This window comes from Streptopelia decaocto, assembly GCF_964273445.1.
Source record: "Streptopelia decaocto genome assembly, chromosome: 3".
In the NCBI taxonomy this organism is placed as follows: Eukaryota; Metazoa; Chordata; class Aves; order Columbiformes; family Columbidae; genus Streptopelia; species Streptopelia decaocto.
The window spans coordinates 90,137,643-90,160,030 of NC_138656.1; the positions used below are offsets into that span (position 1 = coordinate 90,137,643).

General features: G+C 37.5%; 1 protein-coding gene across 4 annotated transcripts in view; it reads right to left on the reverse strand.

The window, feature by feature from the left end:
* Window positions 1-22,388, reverse strand: part of SMAP1 (small ArfGAP 1) — a 92,832-nt gene that overhangs the window by 22,434 nt on the left and 48,010 nt on the right. For all 4 annotated transcript variants that reach the window (XM_082047412.1, XM_082047411.1, XM_082047410.1 and 1 more), the window contains one exon: window positions 20,163-20,243. In XM_082047412.1, coding sequence (XP_081903538.1) covers window positions 20,163-20,243 — 81 coding nt within the window. The remainder of the gene's footprint in view (window positions 1-20,162; window positions 20,244-22,388) is intronic.

Genomic DNA, 22,388 nt, shown 5'->3' on the forward strand with positions numbered 1-22,388 from the left:
AACGCGATATTGTTCCGCCCATTCTCTCACCATAACAAACACCAGCTGCTGGAATTTCCTACCCTCCTGTCTGAGACTTCAAACAATTTTAAAATTCAGTATGCCTTTATTTCTGGCTAAGATGTCGCATGCCACATATGAAGGTTTTTCTGCAAATTCAGAAGGCACTTGGTTCAGTGCCTAAGGTCTGACATAATTCAGAGATGGACAGGGACTTCTCAAAAGTCACCTACACTTAGGCATAAATTAAACAAGGCTGGCACTAATGAGACGAGTTAGAACAAGAAACTTGTGTGCACACAACTACTCCTAATTAAAAAGTACCTAAAAGAGCCCCCTTTACCACACTGTTTCTTACAACAGTCTTGTTCTCTCTTTGGGCCCACAAATCTTGGGCTACCTGGCTGTACTGTGGTTCACTTGAAGAAGGTGCAATAAAAAGCAATGCTCTCCTAATGTTCTCTGCAGCAGAGAACACACCAGATTTCTGGGGCTGCAGCAGAGGAGCTCCAGAGCTCCCTTCCAGCCCATATAATTCTGGCACAAACAAGGTGCTGAAACTTTCGGAAAAGAACAAAAAGGGAAGTCATACTGGAGCCACTTGAAATTTTTATTGCAAATCATAAAGACATACGTGATGCTTTATTTCTTTTTAGTAGTTTTGCTCCAACAGGACTCATACATGACTAAGCTTTATGTAGAATGGTCTTTTGAGATGTTAAAGCTAAATATTGCATATGGTGAGCACAGAAGTGTGCAACGGGAAAAAAAACACATAACGAGGCAGTGAATATTTAATTCAGTGCTTCACTTTATCTAAAAATTACTGCATTTTGTAGCAGTGCAATACAGCATGACAAATGCTTGGGAATCCTGCTGCACTAAGATTCATCTCAGTTTCTATTACTAGTCTGCTTGACTCCTGCAGCAATTATTTTTCACTGCTGACACCAGTACTAGATAAACTATTCTTTGCCAAACCCTCTGGAAAAAGGCTGCATAAAAATAGGGGACTAAACAATACCAAATTAACTAAAAATAGCATTAAAAATCTGCTATATAAAAAGCGCAGTGGAAGGGAACAGGTACACAAATTTGTGCACTGTTTTTCAAGTGGAGCCTTCGAGGTTATTGGGGCTACTATTTTTTACAATATTCAAGGTTAGCTTAGCAACATATACGGTTTTACTAAGTGAAGTATGTGATCATAGCAATTCCTAGATACATTTACTTCGGGTTGTATATTAACAGATTCAAAACTATTTTTATGGTACTAGAACCTTCTTCTGAAACACTGTCCTTGCAAACAGCACAGCATCAACACATCTTTGATATATACAGACCTTCTCATTTTTCACAGTTGCCATCAATGGCCACTACACTATACTTCAAGGTTGTTCTCACCTTGGAGTATCTATTGAAACCAAGCAACATCCTCTGCCTTAAATTATTCAGGGATTATTGAAAATAGTTTATGTGCAAATATCATTGAATTAAAAGCCAAAATAAGCTTCAGGTTGAGGGCAGTGACCCTTCCCCTCTGCTCAGTACTGGTGAGGCCACACCTGCAGTGCTGTAATCCAGTTCTGGGCTCCCCAGTAGACAAGAGACCCAAACATACTGGAGAGAGTCCAACAAAGGGCCACTAAGATGATTCATGTACTGGAGCATCTCTGATACGGGCTGAGAGATCTGACACTGTTCAGCCTGGAGAAAAGAAGTTTCAGCGAGGTCACACCAATGTATACAGATATATGAAGCAGAAGCTGGAGCCAGGCTCTTTCCAGTGGTGCCCAGTGACAGGACGGGGGCAATGGGCACAAACTGAAACACAGGAGGCTCCCTCTGGACACCAGGAAACACTTTCACTATGAGGGTGACTGAGCACTGGCATGGGCTGCCCACAGAGGCTGTGGAGTCTCCATCCTTGGACATACTCAGAAGCAGTCTGGACAGGAGCTCAGGCAACCTGTTCTAAGTGACACTGCTTACGCAGAGAGTTGGACACCACGATGTCCAGAATTCCCTCCCAACCCCAACCATTCTGCGATTCTGTGATTCTCTCAAGTGACAGAGCACACAGGAATTGTCAGCTATTTTATTCACTCCTGGCAGCTGTTTTTGCCGAGGCTGAAGGCCTTTCATGCTTTCAGGTACCCTAAGTAATAATCTCTTAATTTTCTCAGTGGAAGGGGCTAAAAGCAACCTTCCATGGAATACTGTGGTTTCTCAGAGCCTCATCCATCTTTCTGGTGTGATGCCTAACACACAGGAACTGTTTCAGGATTGGTTTTGGAGAAACGAGCACTTTCCTTTGCAAGGTGATCATTCCTCCTGACTGGATTTTGTCTCATCTGTATCCACCACAGCCTGCTCCTGAAGCTCTGAGAGATCATTTTACCAGCAGCTCTTCAGATTGCTTCAGCAATTAAGTGCAAGTATCTTCTGCAGGAATATTATGCAATATTCATATTCCATACTTAATAAAGTTAAACTCGGAAAAATAATCAAGTTCTGCTGCAGGAGAGATAACAGTTGCTATGAGGATCCCCTGAGAGGCGTATCATGCTGACAGTATGGGAAGGTGAGTGCGCAACAGGAATCAAGAAAGAAGGGCCTAAGGTCAAGGCTAGATTTTTTCTTCTGTTGTCTGACTGGAATTTCTATTTTTATTCTTCTGAAAAGACTGTGTGGTACATAGAAGACTAAGACAAATGCTACTCCTTCATAAAATATCTGAATTTTGACTTAATACTTAGAAGGTAGACTAAATGTTAAAATATTAATTACATGGATAACATTTTCCCAGGACCTGTATTTATGACATTTTACTAAAAGTATATAAAAGTATGTGGCTGTGCACTAAAAATTGATAAAGCTGCTATAATGGAAACAATTCCCTCTAAGTTTCTGCTCTGATTCAGTTATCTTTTTAGTATTCAGTGATGACTGACTCCCAAATCAAGCTATACCTAAATCCTCCCGGCTGTACATCTACAATACAATAAAAACATATTATGACAACATGACACTAAAACCTTATCCATAAGTAGCCCTTCGGTAACAACATAAATCAACTTTCAGTATCTACAGAGCAGATATTTAAAAAATAGTTAGGAAATCCCCATAACATCACATCTAGCAAAACAAACAGCTGAGAAATTATGTCTACGGATTATTAGAACCAACTCTTTCCTATTTAAATAAAATGGTAATGCAGAAATAAATATTTGGATCTTCACTTAATTTCCACACACTTTCTCTGGCAGTCAACTGGCTTCAAATTTGTGGACACAACTACGTACGCTGATAATCTGATGCATCTTCACAGTGCAACTTTGTCAACTTTAATGTTTTGCGCTAAGAAACCATCACAAACAGAATTCAAAAGCAGAGAACTGTGGAGATCAGGCCATCTGTAATTTATTACAATTTTAAAGCAAGCAAGTGCATAAGCCTGCTTCAATAATTGTATGTAATGTAATTTTCTTAGATTGGCACTGAACTGATGCCTTCATCAATGGAAGCTGCACCAGTCAGTCTGCTTGTAATTCATAGAGGTACTGACTATGATTTAATCAATCTTGTTCACTTTCCTATCATTTGGAAATGGTAGGATCAATCACTTATTAATCTTGTTCATTTTCCTACCATTTAATCTCAAAGATTTAGAAGTTCATCAGGCTCTGGTGGGTACAATTTTTTAAAACTCAAAACTTGGAAAAATTTTTTTTGCTCAAATTCTGATTACATCCTTACAAGATCAAAAGAATATAATTGTAGAAAACTTCCCATTTTACCTAACATTAGAGTTTTCTGTTCCATCATGAAGGAGAAACTCGTAATTCAGCAACCTACATTTAATGTTGCATTGCTGTTTCTTCTGTTATTCTTTGTTTCCACTAATTTTGTTTAACAATAAAAGTTATCTGAGATTTAATTTAAAAAATAGGGTAAGAACACTAGTTTAAGCCAGGAAAATAAAATATCTCCACTAGGTCCCAATTTAAAAAACAAAGCTCAGCTTTATACAAACCAATATTAGTTTTTATTGAACTCTCACAATGTATTGCTCTCCATTCTTGTTCAATCTAATTTATGTGAAACACTTTTCTTGAGTTAGTTGAAACAAAATTACTCTATTCATACATCCAGTTCTAGGGTTCATTTTACAGATTCGTTTCTCTCATGTAACTCTAAAGCAAATTTTCTAGTAAATAAGGACATTTCTGTGATAAGGACAAGAGAATTGAAATCTACCTTATACCACATACTTTGCAAACTAATTACCTGTATGGGTCTGCCTGGGATGGAGTCAACTTCCTTCATAGCAGCCAGTATGGTGCTACATTTTCCATTTGTGGCTAAAACTGTGTGGGTAACACACCAATGTTTTGGCTGTTGCTGAGCAGTGCTGGCACAGCCTCAAGGCTTTTCCTTTTTCCCTGCTCTGCCCCCAGAGCGAGGAGGCTGGGGGTGAGTAACAAGTTGGGAGGGGAACCAGCTGGGATAGCTGACCTGAACAGACTGATGGGATACTCCATACCGTATGATGTTGTGCCTTTGGAACATATCCCATCAACACATGCAATACTGATATAACACTTCTGATAACCCTATCATTTCAGTTTTGCTACCTTTATGCAATCATATTTCTATCAGCCTTCGTTTTGCTAGTTAAAACAAGCCAACCTCTAAGCACCTCTTGTTTAATAAACTCAGGAACTATACACGCACACACATACATATGCACATATAGCAAGCTATACTTCATCATTGTTGGTCCATCTTCTTCATACCACCTTCTCTTCCCTTTCTCTAGCATTCTATAGACTGTGCCAAGCAGATACAAGGAGCACATTAGTCAAGTGAATCAACCTATTTATGGAACTCACCCTACAAATGACAGTGATTCCCAAGTTCTGTTTTCCCATTGAAGCTTAGCGTACACAAGCCTCAAAGCCCTGACTCTGAGCATTAAAGTCTTGCCGTAGACTTATCCAAAGGTAAACTCCCACTCCCTGGAACAGGCAGCTATGTTTTCTCCCAGAGACTTCGTCAGCAAGTCTGCAGGAGACGGGAGTGTGAAGAACGTGCAAGTAACACCTGAAGCACAAGTTGCAGACTGCAGGAAGTCCAGTGTCTCATCAGATTTTGTTCAGCCAGCTATTTTTGCAGATAATCATTACGTGAGTAATTCACTCTGCCTCAGACAAAAGAAAAATAATGAAAGCATTGCCAAGTCAATCTTCGTCCTTCCTCTGTACAAAGATTACAGTACAGCATGTATGACGTTGTCTACAGGGGATAGATATCTCATCGGCAAAACATAAAGGAGGGTCAGTACCACTATGGCCAACAGTCGCACATCTATTAAATTCACATACATAAAAAGATTCTGTGAGGTCTGTTGCTGACGTTACCGATGCTCCTTTTCTGTGAAACACCACTTTGTCTCTTCCCAACTCTGAGCACTGCGCCCATACATGTCTGGTGACTAGGTGTAGAACATGGGTAGGGGAAGACCAAGAGGGAAGTGGAAAGATTTACACCAAGTTGCTTGGTTGACAAAACAGACAACATACACAAGGTCTTGTGATAAGTGCTAGACTTTGGTGGAGAAAAAAATAAGAATATTCAGATCTAGCAGCAACTACGTTGCTCAGCAGTTAACCCCATTCTCTCTTTTTAATTATTATTGTGGCAAAATAGGAAAATAATCCAAGTTTTTAAAGTGATTAAGGACACTGCAGAACATTTTTTAATATGACCATACACTCCAGAGCCTATTGTCAGTCTAAACTCTACATTTATGGGCCATTCTTCTGCACATCCCTGTTCACCAGGTTATTCTCCTTGGACAGAGGCAGCTGATGACACTTTGACCTGGAAATGACGACAAAACAAATTCGTTTGGCAAGGCCTGGTTCAAAAGTGCCAGCACAGAGTGAAAATACTGTGGCTATTTTTCATTGTAAATGAGTGACTTGAGGAAAAAAGAATAATGTTAGGTAATTCAAGCTTCCATTTTCTGCTTCTGTAACCTTATGCCAATTATCTTCATATGCAAATTGTAAGGGTTTAAAAGTTCAAGAGACATACAACACCCAATAGAAATGTAAATCCCCCAAAATACTTTAAAATGAGTGGAACTTTAGCTGAATTCACTACTACAAGATATTCGTGTAACTATTTAGCAGGTTTCAAGACCAGCATTTAGGATTAACATTGAGTTTATTCTCATTTACATTACGTGAGAGCATTAGAAGGGATATCACATCTAACCACATGACTAATAGCTCTGAAGTAGAAAAACTCCCAAGTCAGAGCAGTCATAAGTTACTACGGTAAATATCTCTCCTACTCTGAAGCAAGATCAGTTACTGTCAAAAATCTGCTCCATCAGCTGTCTAGTACAGCTATCTGCTTCTATTTTCATACTTACATACTACACACAAAAATACTTCTCTGCACATTTTCCTCAGTTTTCTACTTCAATAAAAAAATCACATAAATCTAGAACGCAGTCTGTTTCACAACCATCAGACCTACTAATGCATTTCTTATTTCTTTACCCTACCTTAACTACAAGAAGCTTTAAGAAAGCTGAAGATCCATTAAATAATTTAGTGAAAAGTTCTACCTTACTTAAATGTAATTCCCAGTTTACTCACGAGAGCTCATAGATTCTTCTATGGTTACTGAATAGACATTTTCCTTGGCTCTTATTAGCCAGGAATTGTATGCCTTGTGCATTAAGCAATTGGATTCCTTCCCTCTTCATTACCTGCTTGCAATAAAAGTTGCAAGACAGCATAAACATTTGAGAATTCCCATATGAGAAAACAATGTTAGTAATTTACTATAAGCTTGCAATTGGTTTGTAGATATGATTTTTCCTGACAGCTTATATACAAGTTAGTTTAGTCTGTATCTATTTAAAGCATTGCTCATGTAGGTATTCTAGAATTTTTAAAGAACATTTTATAGCTTTTGTATCTGACATGTAAATAAGTTTAAATGAATTCTTTCATAATATTGAACTTAAATCATGCTAAAGCTGAAACGTGTTGGTCTGTTTATCCTCCTATAAGATACCAGCATACTATTCTATACTACAGTGGTATCATTATAAAGTTGTAGACTACAGCAACTCTGCAATCAAACTCTGATGCATTCCTAATCAAGAGAAAAAACTGCATGTTAACAAAAAAAAAAAACCTGCCACATTTATTTATAAAACTAGAATTACCTCAAACAAACAGCTAATCCAAGGGGAAAATGTAAGTTTATTATTTAAGAGTCTATTGTGATAATTTCAATGAATCACTCTCAGACAATGAACTACTCACACTGACTTGGATAAGCTAATTTAGAGCACTTATACCAAACAAACCAACAAAAGTGAATTGCCTTTTTGTTGTTGTTAAATAGGATTCTGTACACTTTGAGGTAGTCCTTGATTTACATGACCACTTTAAAAACTTAGGTACATGGATTTCATTAGATTTTCACAGTTAGGGCAAAGTACTTGTATAAGATTATGTACAATGTGTTATGTCTTCAGTCATTTGAATTAAAAACTTAATGGCAGAACTAATAGAGAGCTCATGCCATTAATATGATTTTACCTGGGTCTAGGCTAATATGCTAATAATATCTCTGGAAAGTGGATTAGGACTATTCCTTTGCTATTACCTATTGAGCAGCCAGTACTATAATTTTATTTTAACTGAATTTAAAGTGTTAGCTCAGGTCTCATTTGCTTTAGTCAATGTATTCTAAGGCGGCTTAAAACCTTTCATGTCCCATACTTCACTAAATCAGGCTAGCTCCTTTCTAGTATATGAATCAGACATTCTCAGAGGCCCTTTCACCTTGCTCAAAACAAGGTATGCAACTGCAGAGGCATAATTTCCTAAAATGACTTTGTCCTTTTTATACTTACTGCTGAGACTATGGCAAAATAGCAAAGATTACGTTTTCCCCTTTAAATTGTCTTATATTCATGTATTAAATCTATATAATAATCATATTTGAAATACTGATTGCATGCATTAATTTTGAAATATATTATGTTCTTTAAGCTGACAAGTTCAGAAGAAGGTCTAAAATAAAGAGGGCAAGCTCTTTCTCCTAAGTTGAGCAGTTGAAGAAAAGAGCCAAAAGACTGCAAGATGATTGCCAAGTAACAATCACAACAAGGAGCAGGAACCTGAAACCGAGCCAGGGATGGCGAGACTGCAGAAGAACAGGCACAGTCTGGGTGCAGAGATCTCAAAGTTTTCTAGGGATTCTGGGGCAAGAATTTGAGCAGAGTTTGCTGCAGCTCTACATCTCTGAAACGACTATGTTTAAGCCCAGAAGAAAGGACCTGTTTACAAGGACACAAAAGGCAAAGGGAAAAGCTGTTTATCAACCCTTTTCCTATTTAGTATTATCTTGTCATGGAACTTGATGTAGATAAATCCCAAGCATTCTGGTTTTAATCCAAGAAAATCCATTTTTAAAATCTTTTAGAAGAAAACATTAGGAAGTAGAATATCTAGGCAGATCCATCTCAAAGCTGTAGCTGATCCAGTGTCCCATTACAACATCTATAAATCGTGTTACGGACAGAGTGTTTTAATGTACTTCAGTTTGCAAGCTGTGAAATGCAATAAACATGGCTTGTATTTTTATAAGCTATTTTAAATACATCTTCAAGTTTTAGAACTACATATTATGGTTATATGAACTCAGCTTACATATTTCTATACCATTTCTATTGAGCTCATTAGCCTGAGCAAGATTACAATAATGCAGCAATATAAGTTCCAGTTCGTCATTAAACTGTTTTCTTTTACAACTTTCCTTCTAAAAACCTTTCAAGTTATACATAATATAACATCAGTGTACCCAATCAGAACGAAGGGCTATGTATTTCTAATTCCCTCTTCATACGTCTCCAGACAAGAAGGAGCTGTTGCAGACACGGCAACTGACTGAGCTCAGAATGAAAAAAAAAATCCAATACAAACACTATTTGCCACTCCTGTTTGTGAAGGTATGGTTTGTATTCTTTTCCTTAACTATAACAAAAGTGCTTTTTTGCTGAAAAATGCCTTTAGCATGAAACTTAAGCTAATCCAGTATCAAGACCCTACACCCTTAGGCAGTCATCGACTCAGACCTTGGGTCTTTCCAGATGCCAACATCCTGCTCACTGGCTAATCCAGCACAAAATGTGCTGGCTGGTGCACATGTGTGTGAGCAGCATGTGGGTGTCTCCAGTGGCTGATGGTCTTAGACAAGCTGCCTTTGCAATAGAGGCTGCTCTTTCCAGTTGCTGACCCTCAGGTTCCTCAGACCTTCTGTCTCTCTCTAGTGGCTGACACTGACCTCTGAGCCTACTTGTCTGGCAGTCCAACTTGAAGTTTGCTAGTGTTCACACACAGAAAAGACAACACACTTGCACACAACAGGGTTGCAAATATAATTTGGTAAGAATACAGGGCAGCCTGCAGTGATCAAGTGCTGGGCTCAGATGAACATACTGCCCAGCAACCTGCATATACATGACTGGCCCTTTTTAGCCCTTTCCTCCACCCCAATCTACCTTGATCCCTCCATTCCCCTGCTTTTGGTCTGTCACCTCAACATCCCAAAACAAGCTTCATAAAATATTCTCTGCTCTGTCCCTTTTCTCTCTGCATCCCACAGTAAGTTCTATACCCTGGCATGCAATCACCCCTACTCACCTAGGGCTCCTGGGAGAGAATCTCTTTCCGTGACCCAACTCACCTCTCTCCATCAATGGACCTAGAAAAGCAGATCACTGTGCTCTGTCTTCACTCATTACATTCCTCCCATTTTCCTCCCTATTGTTGTTCCTCTGATTCTTGCAGTCTTCATGTTTTAGTTACAGTCTTACGGCATCACAATGAATGTTGTTTCATATAAACCACTTCTGAATTAGGGCTTTTCCTAACACTTGCATCTTTTCTATCATTATGGAAAGCAGTACAATACAAACACCTTACAAGTCAAAGCATACTATGTCTATAGAGATGCATTCTTAAAAAGCCTCTCAATTAGTTCCATGGAAATTCAGTCCTGTCAATGATGGCTAATCAGACTGAAGTAACCGCATAGGTTAATTATTCTTACTTCTATATCAACTTGTTTCTTTCTTTTGCTGCTACAGAAGTTAGGAACAAATTGGTACGCACTTTATTATCTTCATACACAAGTACATAATTCTGTTTAACAAATGCAGAACTTAATACGAGAGAACTGCTTAAATAAATACTTATGCATCATTAGCTGTTCATGTCTACAGCCATTAGCTGTATTAGTTTCTTCTGCCAGTCAGGCTTTTTCCTCAGTTTTGCTCTCAAAGTTAACCACTTTGAAACAATTGTTGTAGAAGCTAATCAATTTTAACATTTCACAAGCAATACTAAAATGGATTTCCCTTTACTCTAATGAAGTCCATTTTCTTCATCTTCACCCTCCATATAATCAATCTTTTAACAACAACTATCAAAAAGCATTCTAGCCACATTCCAGTCTAGCAGTCTTCCTCTCATCCAGAAACAGTAAATGTAAGGATTGCAGAAACTTTAGATTCACAGCTTCAAAGATCCTGAAGTTTTCAACTGACCCTTCAAAGTGACATTGCAAGGGCTTTGACTTGCTTATTCAGGCATCCATTTTGGCATTTATGCGGAGATTTGACCAAACCAATTTCTTTTACGCCACTAATGTCTGTGTTTAAACAAAGGAAAAGGATACACTGATATCTCCTTACAATTTAAAGTGAAGATTAAGTATGTAACACAAAATAATCTGTAGGTTATCTTGAGCAGAAGTTACCCATGTTACTACACAGTGTAAAATACACTCTCTACCTAGCAGACAAGCCTGCAGGAACTTACTCTGACATGAAGTACAATATCCTCCAAGCTAAGACATACTGTAGGTGAGACAGTTTGTTTGTTTTGAGTGTGGGGGTTTGTTTGTTTGCTTGTTTTGCAATAGTTACATTGACAACTAGTATGGTGACCAACCTCAGAACTGCCTCCCTTTTATAGCTGCAAGTGCCAGTTTTATAAAAGAAAAATTGCAAGTAGAACAAAGAAAAGCTCATTCAGCTGCAACCCTTTTTTCAACAGGAGGTAATTGATTGCAGACAGCTTAAAAGTGTTGATTGATATATAGGCAATTTAGCATTAAAGAGATGCTAGTTATTTGAACAAATAAGTAACTGGTGACTTCATTTTCTACCATACTTATCAAGTCACAACTTCTTCTAGAGCAAGAAACTTGTCCATTTCCATCAAATTGTGTTAAGAGATCCTGCCTTTACCACAGCTACCGTACTGTCTTCCAAATAACTTTGAATTAATTTTGTGGAAACATAATGACATAACACGGTGAATGCCAGCTCCATAAAGTTTTCTGTACAACTATTCTAATGCCATGAGCAACTATTAAAATGTAACAAATTCAACAGTCCAAATAATCACTCTTATTCCTTTAATAAATGGCCATGAAATCAATACTTAGGTGAACTTTCAATTTAAACTGAAAGACACTGAAACTTGCATGACAGTGTTTGGAAATTCATTGAAACCTCTCAACTTTTTTTTTAATTTAAACAATTTTAAACTCATGTTGGAGCTTTTAATATTGTCAGTGGCATCTAAAATTATTTTTTATGGAAAACAGAGTTACCATCTTTATTCTTAAGTAAGATTTGCACATCTTGCAGTGCCTCCCTTTACCGCACTGCCCTTGTCTTGATGGCCACACACTGGAGAGAGACCTTTCCCCCAAGGAGTTCAAGCACGTTCTGCTTACACACAGTAAAATGAAACAGAACACACATAAAGACACTTGATTGCTTTGCTCATGCTCTAATACTTGCATTATTTCAGGAAAACAAAGGAAGCCTATTTCTCAAAACAAGATAATATTATTGAGTGACATTATTTAAATTAAATGTCTTTTTCCTGTTATCAACTTCATCTCATTCAATTCTTACCCTTCTTTATATTCAGTTCCATGAATCAATACCACTTCTGTAAAAATGTCATGCTTTTTGTTCTTGCATACTTGATTGATTGTACACAATCTCCTAACTAGTACTATAATTTTTATAGAACTTTTTAGATGAGATTTTATACTCTCAATCATGCATGCTCCTGTGGTTTCAAATGTCTCAGAATGAATAAATCTTGGTCATATACATGTTTTTGTCTAAAGAAAGCATCCATCCATGAATAAGGCTGATTTAGTTCATGTTTATTTAAATGTGCCCACTTTTTTTTGTTCAATATACACATAAATATATGTAGAAGTTGCCTTACTAATTGTCTCAAATCATCAGGAAAAAAGGTGAAACTTATCACAAGCAAGCAGCAAAAACCTGAAAATGCCATCTGTTAATAAGTATTATCAACTGAAAACCACGTGCAGTTTTAGGTTTTGAACCTGCATGGAGCAAAAAGACAGCGGAGGATCTATTAAAACTAAGCACGCTTAACAATACCTTTTTGTTTGGCAAGTTAAACAGAGGCCAATTTAACCAAAACAGCCCAAGCCCAAGCTTGCTCTCATAAAGATTTCCCATTTCTATAGAATTAAAAAAAAAAAAATTACATGAAAATACTGTTCTGAGTTGAGAGGTTGAGAGGATCAAGCTGATACTGAGAACACACACTGTGCTGAGGAAAAAAAACATTATACCCTTCCTGTAGGTCAACTCCTCTTCAAAAAGTAAAAAGACAAATACCTTTCTTCCCATCTGACAAAAAAGGGTTTTCTTTCAGTGACTTCTACCCACAATATCTATTTCTTACTTTCTTTGTCTACAACTCCCAATATGTAATAAGAGCCATGACAGATTAATTTCATTAAATAAGGGCATTTTTCAAGGCAATCCTCAAACATAAGGAGTCCTTTGTTACCTGCAAAGACAATGAATCACACAGTTTTAGGGAGAATCTAATTTGATTTGCCTTCCTCCAGATTAGCATAAGAAGCAGCCAAAGAACCCAAAATAACCTGTTCTCTTCCATAAGACTGAAGAGGTATGATTAGAAATGTAAAACCAGGCTGGGACAGATCCATGCAGACTAAAATGCAAACTAAGAGAACAAGTGAGCTTTCAAACATTTCACCCTCTGTGGGGGTAGGAGGCAGGGAAACAGGTTGTCCTAAGCCTTAGCACCTACTCTTAAATCCTGAGCTTTAACTCATATCTACTTAGTCTGAATTTATTAAAGCAAGGCGTAAGTATAAATAAGACTATGTATTCAACTGGAGGGCAAAACATATTTCTATTTACTGTTCCTCTGATAAATCCTTGATTGTTTATATATTAGCATTTAAATTTATATTTAAAAAAAATTATATGAAGAACATACATTAAAAAATGAAATAACTCAGAAGGGCAAATAAAGTTTCCCTAGACTTCTAAACACATTAGCTAGTCAAGTGATACAGCAAATATATCAACAATATGGTATCAAAATAATGAAAACATTTAAAATATTTAGAATGTAGTTCTATACTTAAATTATCATTCAGGTCAATATTTGTAGAGTAAACTTATTCCTACAGCTTAAAAGTAAACACCTAGGTATATTCCTTCCACCAAAATTTTGCAGGTTTTCATTCTTCTACACATTCTCAGAATGCTACACTAGAGCACTACTTGCTCCAACTCATTTCTCCTGATACAAAACAACTAGGATGGTAATTTGGAATACTTTGATTAAGTAAAAAATATCCCCAAAGAACAAATAAGGACCAATAGTTTCTCTTGTCTCACTTGCCCATACAGGTTGGTTTTTGCGGGAGTTTCAGCTTTCAGGGGAAAATAAACACACACACCACTGCAATAAGCTGCATTAAGTAAAAAAGCTGGTAATATGATTTGCTCTCACTTTTCTTTGAGGGGTTCTCTAGCATTTTTAAAATGCAAATAAACCAACGCCCGTACCTCAGTAATGTGGCCGGGCTGGTGCTGGGGGTACCAGCTGACTGAGAGGCAGCAGCTCACTGTTGATGCTGAGTTTAAGCTGGCAACTTAGCCCTCAGTTTGGGGAAGAAAAACAGCATTTGATATACTGCCACTGAAAGATAATGATAACTGACCCATTCCCGTCACTTAAATCAACTTTATACACAAACAAGAGCCAATTTCAAACTCAAAATGCAATATAATAAACCAAACTATACTCACAGTGTCAAACGGTACTTCAGTTAATCATGTTTAACTGCTGCAATCCCTCAGAAACATTAATCATCCTGACATGTTCAGAAGAATGAAAAAAAGCCTAACTCTGAAGTCAGTATTAGTCTGCAAAAGCACAAATATTCTAATAGTTTGTGAAAAAATATAGTTTGCTCTTTATATACTAACCATTTAACTTTACTGTCCCAATACAACACAATCTTTTCTCCAAACAGCTTACTTTCAATAAATTAGATGTGGTTTCATAGTAACTATGGCCCTCAACGTGCAATATTTCACACAGAAACCATCACAAGATTTTAATGAAAGTCTTCAACTGATGCGAAACTCTAAACTAAACACCACAGAAAGCTACACAGTGCTGAACCCAAACACTTGCAAAGCATTCAGTGCCATGGCCTTAGCTGAACTTTCTGATTTTGGATATCAGAAATACTTTTCAAGTTTCCTATGAGCGACTTTCCAAATCACTTCTGGCTTAATTCTGGACTGCTAGCACTGATGTCTATCAGGTTTTCTTCATTTAAAAATTAAACAATCTAAAAAGTTGAACCCTACAAAAAATCTGAACATTCAGGCATATCAATTTTCTCACCCTTTACTTTGAGAGCACTCCAAAGCCTCAAGACATCATACCAAGTTATGACCTTTTTGTGCAAATCAGTTCTGCAGATGGACATCAAAAGGTATGTTTTAGAAAAACGTAGACTTGTCCTAGTTGCTCCGAAAATTCAAATTCAGCTCAATCCAAGTTGTCTGTTCTAAATAGCACAATGCAAGTGCCTTTACTAAACGAATTATTATCCCTTAGATCATTTGAGTATAAGCTGGGGAACAGAACAATCTATTAGAGAGCAGCATATGGGAACGGGACTTGGGGGTCCTGGTGGACAGCAGGATGACCATGAGCCAGCACTGTGCCCTTGTAGCCAAGTAGGCCAAATGGCATCCTGGGCTGTATTAGAAGGGGGGTGGTTAGCAGGTCGAGAGAGGTTCTCCTTCCCCTTTACTCTGCCCTGGTGAGACCACACCTGGAATATTGTGTCCAGTTCTGGGCCCCTCAGTTCAAGAAGGACAGGGAACTGCTGGAGAGAGTCCCGCGCAGGGCAACAAAGGTGATCAAGGGAGTGGAGCACCTCCCTTATGAGGAAAGGCTAAGGGAGCTGGGTCTCTTTAGCTTGGAGAAGACTGAGGGGTGACCTCATTAACGTTTATAAATATGTAAAGGGTGAGTGTCAGGAGGATGGAGCCAGGCTCTTCTCAGTGACAACCAATGACAGGACAAGGGGCAATGGGTACAAACTGGAACACAAGAGGTTCCACTTAAATATGACAAGAAACTTCTTCACAGTGAGGGTGACAGAGCACTGGAACAGGCTGCCCAGGGAGGTTGTGGAGTCTCCTTCTCTGGAGACATTCAAAACCCACCTGGACACATTCCTGTGTAACCTCATCTAGGTGTTCCTGCTCTGGCTGGGGGATTGGACTAGATGATCTTTCAAGGTCCCTTCCAATCCCTATCATTCTGTAATTTGAACATTTGCAAAACCAGACTTCTGCAGTCCATTCTCTGGTTTATCCTTGGGATTCATGATCTGCCCCAGTCACACACTGGCCATGGCCTGACCATGTCCCTCCTAGTCCTCATCCCTTGGCCCGAATGACCAGACTGCACCCCATCTCCTTCCCTCCTGTGCTTCCCGGCAGTGGGAAACATGTCCCTAGTGGATGGGGCACACACGGATCCTGCTCTCCTGGAGTGCTCCTCTGTGCTACCAGCAGAAACTCTACATAAAATGACCACACAGTTTAAATTTTATTTCAGAAAACTATGAGGCTTTGGTAGCTCCCCCCCAGAGCAATGGCATGTGCAGGCTACATATTCTTTTTAAAGTCATCAAATGACTGTAAACTGAGCACACAAGGACGAAGAAAAGTCCTACTCAGTAGACATACTGAAATAAAATGGAGTTCAGTGTTTCACTCTCTTCCTGAATGGAGAACACATTCAGTCAGCTTAGGCAGAAAAGGAAGGAATAAAAAATTATGGCTGATTTGGGAAATGTCACCAAACTCAGCTGTGTAAAAGAGTAATTTATATGAAAGGAAAGCTCCTCAGCAGCTGATGAAAGGGTGAGCAGGATGAATTTTTAAAAAAATGTCTATTAAAAGCCTACCTGTTTTTTCTCACCTACCAATTAAATATTTTCATTTGTTACCATTAACATAAGGCTGGTGGTCAAACTACTAACTTTCTTTCCTCTCCACTACTGAAATGGGCTCTTAAAGTATCAGATCTATTTTTTTAGCCAATTCAAAATCTCTTAATCTTAATTGTGTGTACAAAACATCTAAAACTTGCTTTCATTGCATGACAGTCTGCCTTGTGCTATTGTTCTTGCTATTGGCCCATAAGAAGCATTAAGAAGCATGTGATTAGCTCCATTTGATTATTTATTCTTGCAATTCAACACATTTTTGTATTGCTCAAGTTGGTATTTCTGTTGCTTGTAAACAAGCCGGGCTTTGACGAGACATCTCAGCTCCATATAACCTGGTCTCAGTTTCCATGTCAAGAAGAACTGTATAATAATTGTTCCAGCAGTTTCCTGCATTTTTTTTTTTCTTTTTCTCCAAAGTAACTGTAAGGATGAGGTTATTTTAAGCATGAACACTAAGGAAACGAGGTCTGTCATTGTGGAAATGGGACAGGGGGAGGGGGAAGAAAGGGAAAAAGGACCCTCGGTAAGTTACATGAGTTTCTCAACTTTCTTCAATTAGACTGAAAAAAACATTACATCTTCCAGTAGCTTGGAAATGTCACTTATTTTATTCAGAATTCTGCAGATGTGATGTGGAACATCATGTTGTTGGCTGCTTCCAATAAAACACTGATCACTGGACCAGACTCAATCTGTAGCTGACAAAATAAGATCTTGTTATATTACAACTTCACCAGTAATTTTGCCACAGAATGTAGAACGGCCCAGAAAAAGTCACAAAAAAGTATTCTTGCTATTCATTGTTCTGCAGTAGATCTCTCTGATCTTAGAGGAAATTCTGCTCTACATCCTCAATCACTGTCCCTAACTCAAACATACATAAAAAACATGCCCCCACAAAAACAACATTAAGAACATGAGGATTCTTACTGAAAAGCTGTTTCAATAAGAAGGCCCACTATTTTTAAATCAGTTAAAAGATGATTTTTTGCTCTTTTTAGTTATCAAAGCATGCTAATCAGCCAAGTATCTTATATGCCATAATTACCTGGCACATTAATGTAATACTGGAATTATGCAGTTTACTAAATCCATGCTACAAGCTTTCAGCAATGTTTAAAAATGCAACAGAAATCATGCTAGACATTCAGCTCGTTAAAGGTGAGAAAGGCTCTTATGCAGATGCAGGAGCAGATTAGTCAGATATATGAAGCAAAGATCAGAATGCGAGAATTGAATGTCAACATTTTAATATTTTAGGATGCATATTATTGTTTTAAGAGCTAAGATATAAAAAAAAAGAGACATCAGGAACCTGCAGGAGTACATGACACTTGTAAAGAGATTTGAATTTTTCTATAGCTTCAACTTTTTAACACTTTAAAGCCTGTAATTTTTTCCATCCTTATTGATTCTTCTACAGGATGGCTAAAACACTGCTTGAATTACCTTAGTCAAGATCAGTCTCAAAATTGTGGTAGAACCATCAACTGCTTGGTCAGGTGTTTTGAATTCATTAACTTCCCAAGCCTGCAATATCTAGACTGGAGATAAACCACACCTGCAACAAAGGCGACCACTGACTTCACATCCAAGGTATCCAAATAATTCTCACATTCTGTTTTTCCTTCTCCAGGAAGCTGAGAACTGGGATATACAACCATCTCCCATTTGATGTGGTTGCTGAAAACACGACACTATGGTCAAGATACTAGCATTCCACTATTGATCTCCTATAGATAGTCCTATAGACAGTCTCTAAAAGTGTATTACTATTAGTCAAACTAAGAGAATATTAATGTTTATCAGCTCCCTGAAGCAGAATCACACTACAAAAGCAGCAGTGTGTTTATTATTCTATATATAAAAATAAAACCTTTTGGTCCTCTACCTCACCAGTACCTTCCAATGGAAATTCAAGGTTTTCATATAGGTCTCTTTCCTTTGGATTCTAGAAAGTGACTGCAATTTGAATTATGTAAAGCTTACAGGTTGTATCTAAAAATAGGTTTTTTTGAATGATCCTTATAATCCTTGAAAAGCCTAAGCTTAAAGAAGCTCTTAAATTAAAAAGATGACACACAGATGAGTTCCATTTGAGCAATCAATGCTGACACATTAATAATGAAATAAAATATGCTGCAGTATTTCTAACATTTTACAGCTGTTACAACAGCACTATTATCTAATGCAGATATATTTACCAAATTCCACATTTTGTAGTACAGGCATTTAAAATCAAAATGACTTCTTTTTACTTTCTTAATAATTAACTGGTAATCTAAAGACATTTCAAATGTAAATTTAATCAGTTGCATGTGAATTCAGTTTTATTTCAAGTCCCAGGATAGTCTTTCAGCTCTAACTTCGCACTGTCATCTTTCTTCCTCACCCAAGCAAGTATTCCCAGCCATGCAGCAAGGATCAGGCATCCTGGCAAAGGGAAACCATCTACCCCCCCCAGACAAATATAAAAAACTAGAGCTTTGGGTTTTAGAAAGTTAAGATTTCCAAACCATGGCAATGTTTTTAGCCTTTATAACTAAAGTATACTGTTATAAGGACCAGAATAAAACATTTAATATGATTGGATGCCCTTGTAAAGCTCCAATAATAAAAAAAGTAATTTTTACTGTCATCCATAAATATGCTTTAACCTCCTACCATACGAATAAGGATATCCTTTTCCACTAGCTCAGTGAAGCTATGCAAACTGTCATAACAAAGTTTGCTTCTGCACTGTCTTCCAAAACTGCTTTCCAATTTCAGAAAAACAGATATTTGTATTGGGGAGGGGCATTTTTCCTCTCCAAGTGTGCACATATTTTTGTATCTTGTTTTATTATGCAAAATAAAATACTTGTATTTGAAAAATGAACTAGAAATACATCTTCAATGAGAACGTATGAATACACAACATTTTTCATCATTGTAACACAGCACTATTAAGGAATAAACTGACAGATGGAGACTCCAATGCATTCTGTGAACTACACTGCAGATCAGTACACACTAATGGATTCACATTATCTGAGAGAGGACATCTGTCTTAGAAGAAATTATTGCATTTCATACTTAAATTACCCATTCTGGTTTTGTTTAATATTAACTCTATGCGGAAGTGTACATGATTTAATTGTACCTACATTGCTAAGGCTGCTCATTATGCTTAAATATAGCTGTGTAAAGCACCTTAACTGGTTTGTCTGTCATGCTTTGTGACATGATCTAGTTGAATCTTTTCAGGTTATCTAGACTGAAGTTATTAATTCAGTTCTAGAAATTATCCACTTACATTGAGAATGGATCTGTTTATGAAAAGAGCATTAAGTGACCATACAGTGCTGAATAAAAGGGAAAATCTTCTGTGCAAGTATAGTAATAGTACATCTTTAAAACCTTGATTATTTGAGTTTAGATCTTAACAAATCTTAACTCACCTCCTCCCCCAAACACATTCCTCAACACATTTGGTCAACCAAACTCTGTATGCACAAGTAAACCATTTATGTGGATTATCCTGATTACTATTCACACACACGCGCGCATATTTATACATGCACAAATATATACACACGCACATATGCACCTACATATATACACACACCAAAAACTTCATTTTTTCCAAATGCTTGTACATGTGTAATACATAAAATTTTTAAATAACCAGAAAAGATAAGATAAACTATTCCTACCTTCTCAACTGCTAATTGTTTTGATGGTTTTTCTGATTCTCTCTCTTTCTTTTTCTCTTCTTTCTTTTTTTCTTTTTCCTTCTGAAAAAAAAAAAAAAAAACACAACAGGTGGGCATTTTGCTAGTACTTAATAACAAAGCGTTTGCAGACATATTGAATGTCCACAGTCATACAGAATATAGAGATCTTCAGCTACTACCTTTTAATTCAGTTTATGCCTGTATCTGTTCTGCTTCCACAAGTGACTCATTTTGCTCAAATGGAACTACTAAAAATATTTTAACTCAGAGAATTCAATAAATTCTCAAATATAGTGCCACTAAAAATAGTGTAACTCTGACAATTCAATAAATTCACTATATTACCTGCTCATCTGCATTTCTTATAAGCAGAAGGAAAAAAAAAAAAGTGCTGCTTCTCTAAGTTCATCAGATCTGAAAAGAAGAAAACATCTCCAAGTACTCCAATTAAATCTGATAACCTCTGTCATTAGGATGGATGTCAGTCTCTTTGACCAAATAACTATAGGAGGGTAATTTGCATGCAGTTTTCTGCAGAGAGTCACTAATTTTTAAAAGTTAACCTAGTAGTCTTGAAAAAAACAAACACTGCTGAATGTAGAAAGTTGATTTGGACCATATGACAGACCTGATGATTCATAAGACATTAAATTGTTCCAGAAAGACAAAACAAAGAGATCCCTTTAGCTGAATGCATCATAGCATCATTACAGAAGTACTAAGTATAGTACTAGTGAGGGTACTTGAACATTAAAATGCACGGAACAGGCATTTACCGTGGCTAATAAAGGAGATGAGACAGTAGCTCCTAAATGTTCTTTCAGTCATTAGACTTGGATCCCTCTGTTCAAAGCCTCAAAACAGCTTTTTTCCACATAACACTATCTTTTAGCAAGTTTCCCAATATTAGGAGGAAGGTTGGGAGGTTAGACTGAGAGTTAGATAACTGTCCATGCAGCTCCAGTATTAAAAAATAAAACAGCTTACTAGGCTACAGGTTTCTGCCAATAAGGATTTTTTTTCCCCTTTTTAACATCCAATATACATAATTTTAAAATCCGTGTAACACGATCTTTGATTAAAATAGCTCTGACATTAAGATGAAGCGGTTTTGTGTGCAGGTTTTTTTTTATTTTTGGCGGGGCCGGGGGGGACTGGACTGGGCATGGGGAGACACAAGTTACACATTCTTCACAACTTCAAATAGTCAATTTTCAAAACTTTCACCATATTTATCAGATGGAGTGGTGTTTGTCAATTGAGGTTACTCAAGTCCCAACTAACCCCTGTGAATTTTTTCATCGGGTGTTAACCTGAACACTGGGGTCCTGGAAAGCGAGACTATCATACCAAGCGTCTGCTTAAGTGTGGCGGTCACTTGAGCAACAGGAAGCAGTGACCACAGCCATGAAACTGCAGTTAAGGACAATTTGGAATGTCTGTTTTGAAGAAAAGAAACAGAGACCAACTTAGATCTTAGTGAACACTGGAACAAGAAAATGAGTATAGTAGTCCAAACCAGAGGTGCAGCCAACACCATATCACACCTGTGGCAGTGCCAGGTGTTCAAGAAATGGTCTGTGTGACTAGGACACCACGGTGTTTTATTTTGAGGCCATCGTAATCACCTGAGATTTGCAGACTTACTGAACTACGATTACAACCGCATGGCCATGCCTTTCCAACGAAGCTTGGCCTTCTCACATTACTGTGTGTGTCACTGATCTTCCTACCAACCTGTATTCTAAAGATTCCCAAAATCCTGTGACCACAACCCTGTACTGCACACGAATATTCTGCCAGAGCAATAACCTTTCCAAAAGTCATTCATTTCTTGTTCCCACTCCAACTTTCCCAAGCTGAATAATTTAAATTATTTAACCTCTTCTCCTGTAGAAGCTTTTCTACATCTTAGGCCACTGCGAGTTGTTTCCTCCTGGGAAAGGTTGCTGGAAGTCTCATTAACAGCACACTTACTTTTTAAACACAATACCTTAACTTTACTTGAATATGTTTCAGTGAAAGGAGAGCTAAAGCTTTTGCATATGATCATTTACAGGATGTCCTCATTTCCAGTTTGACTTCAACAATTATTTAAAATGTTTTCTTACAGAAACCTCACTTCTAGAGGAAAAAAGTATCTAGAAACTTCTATTCTTCAGGACTTCAAGAACACGGAGGGATTGCAGTAAGTTTCATATGGTG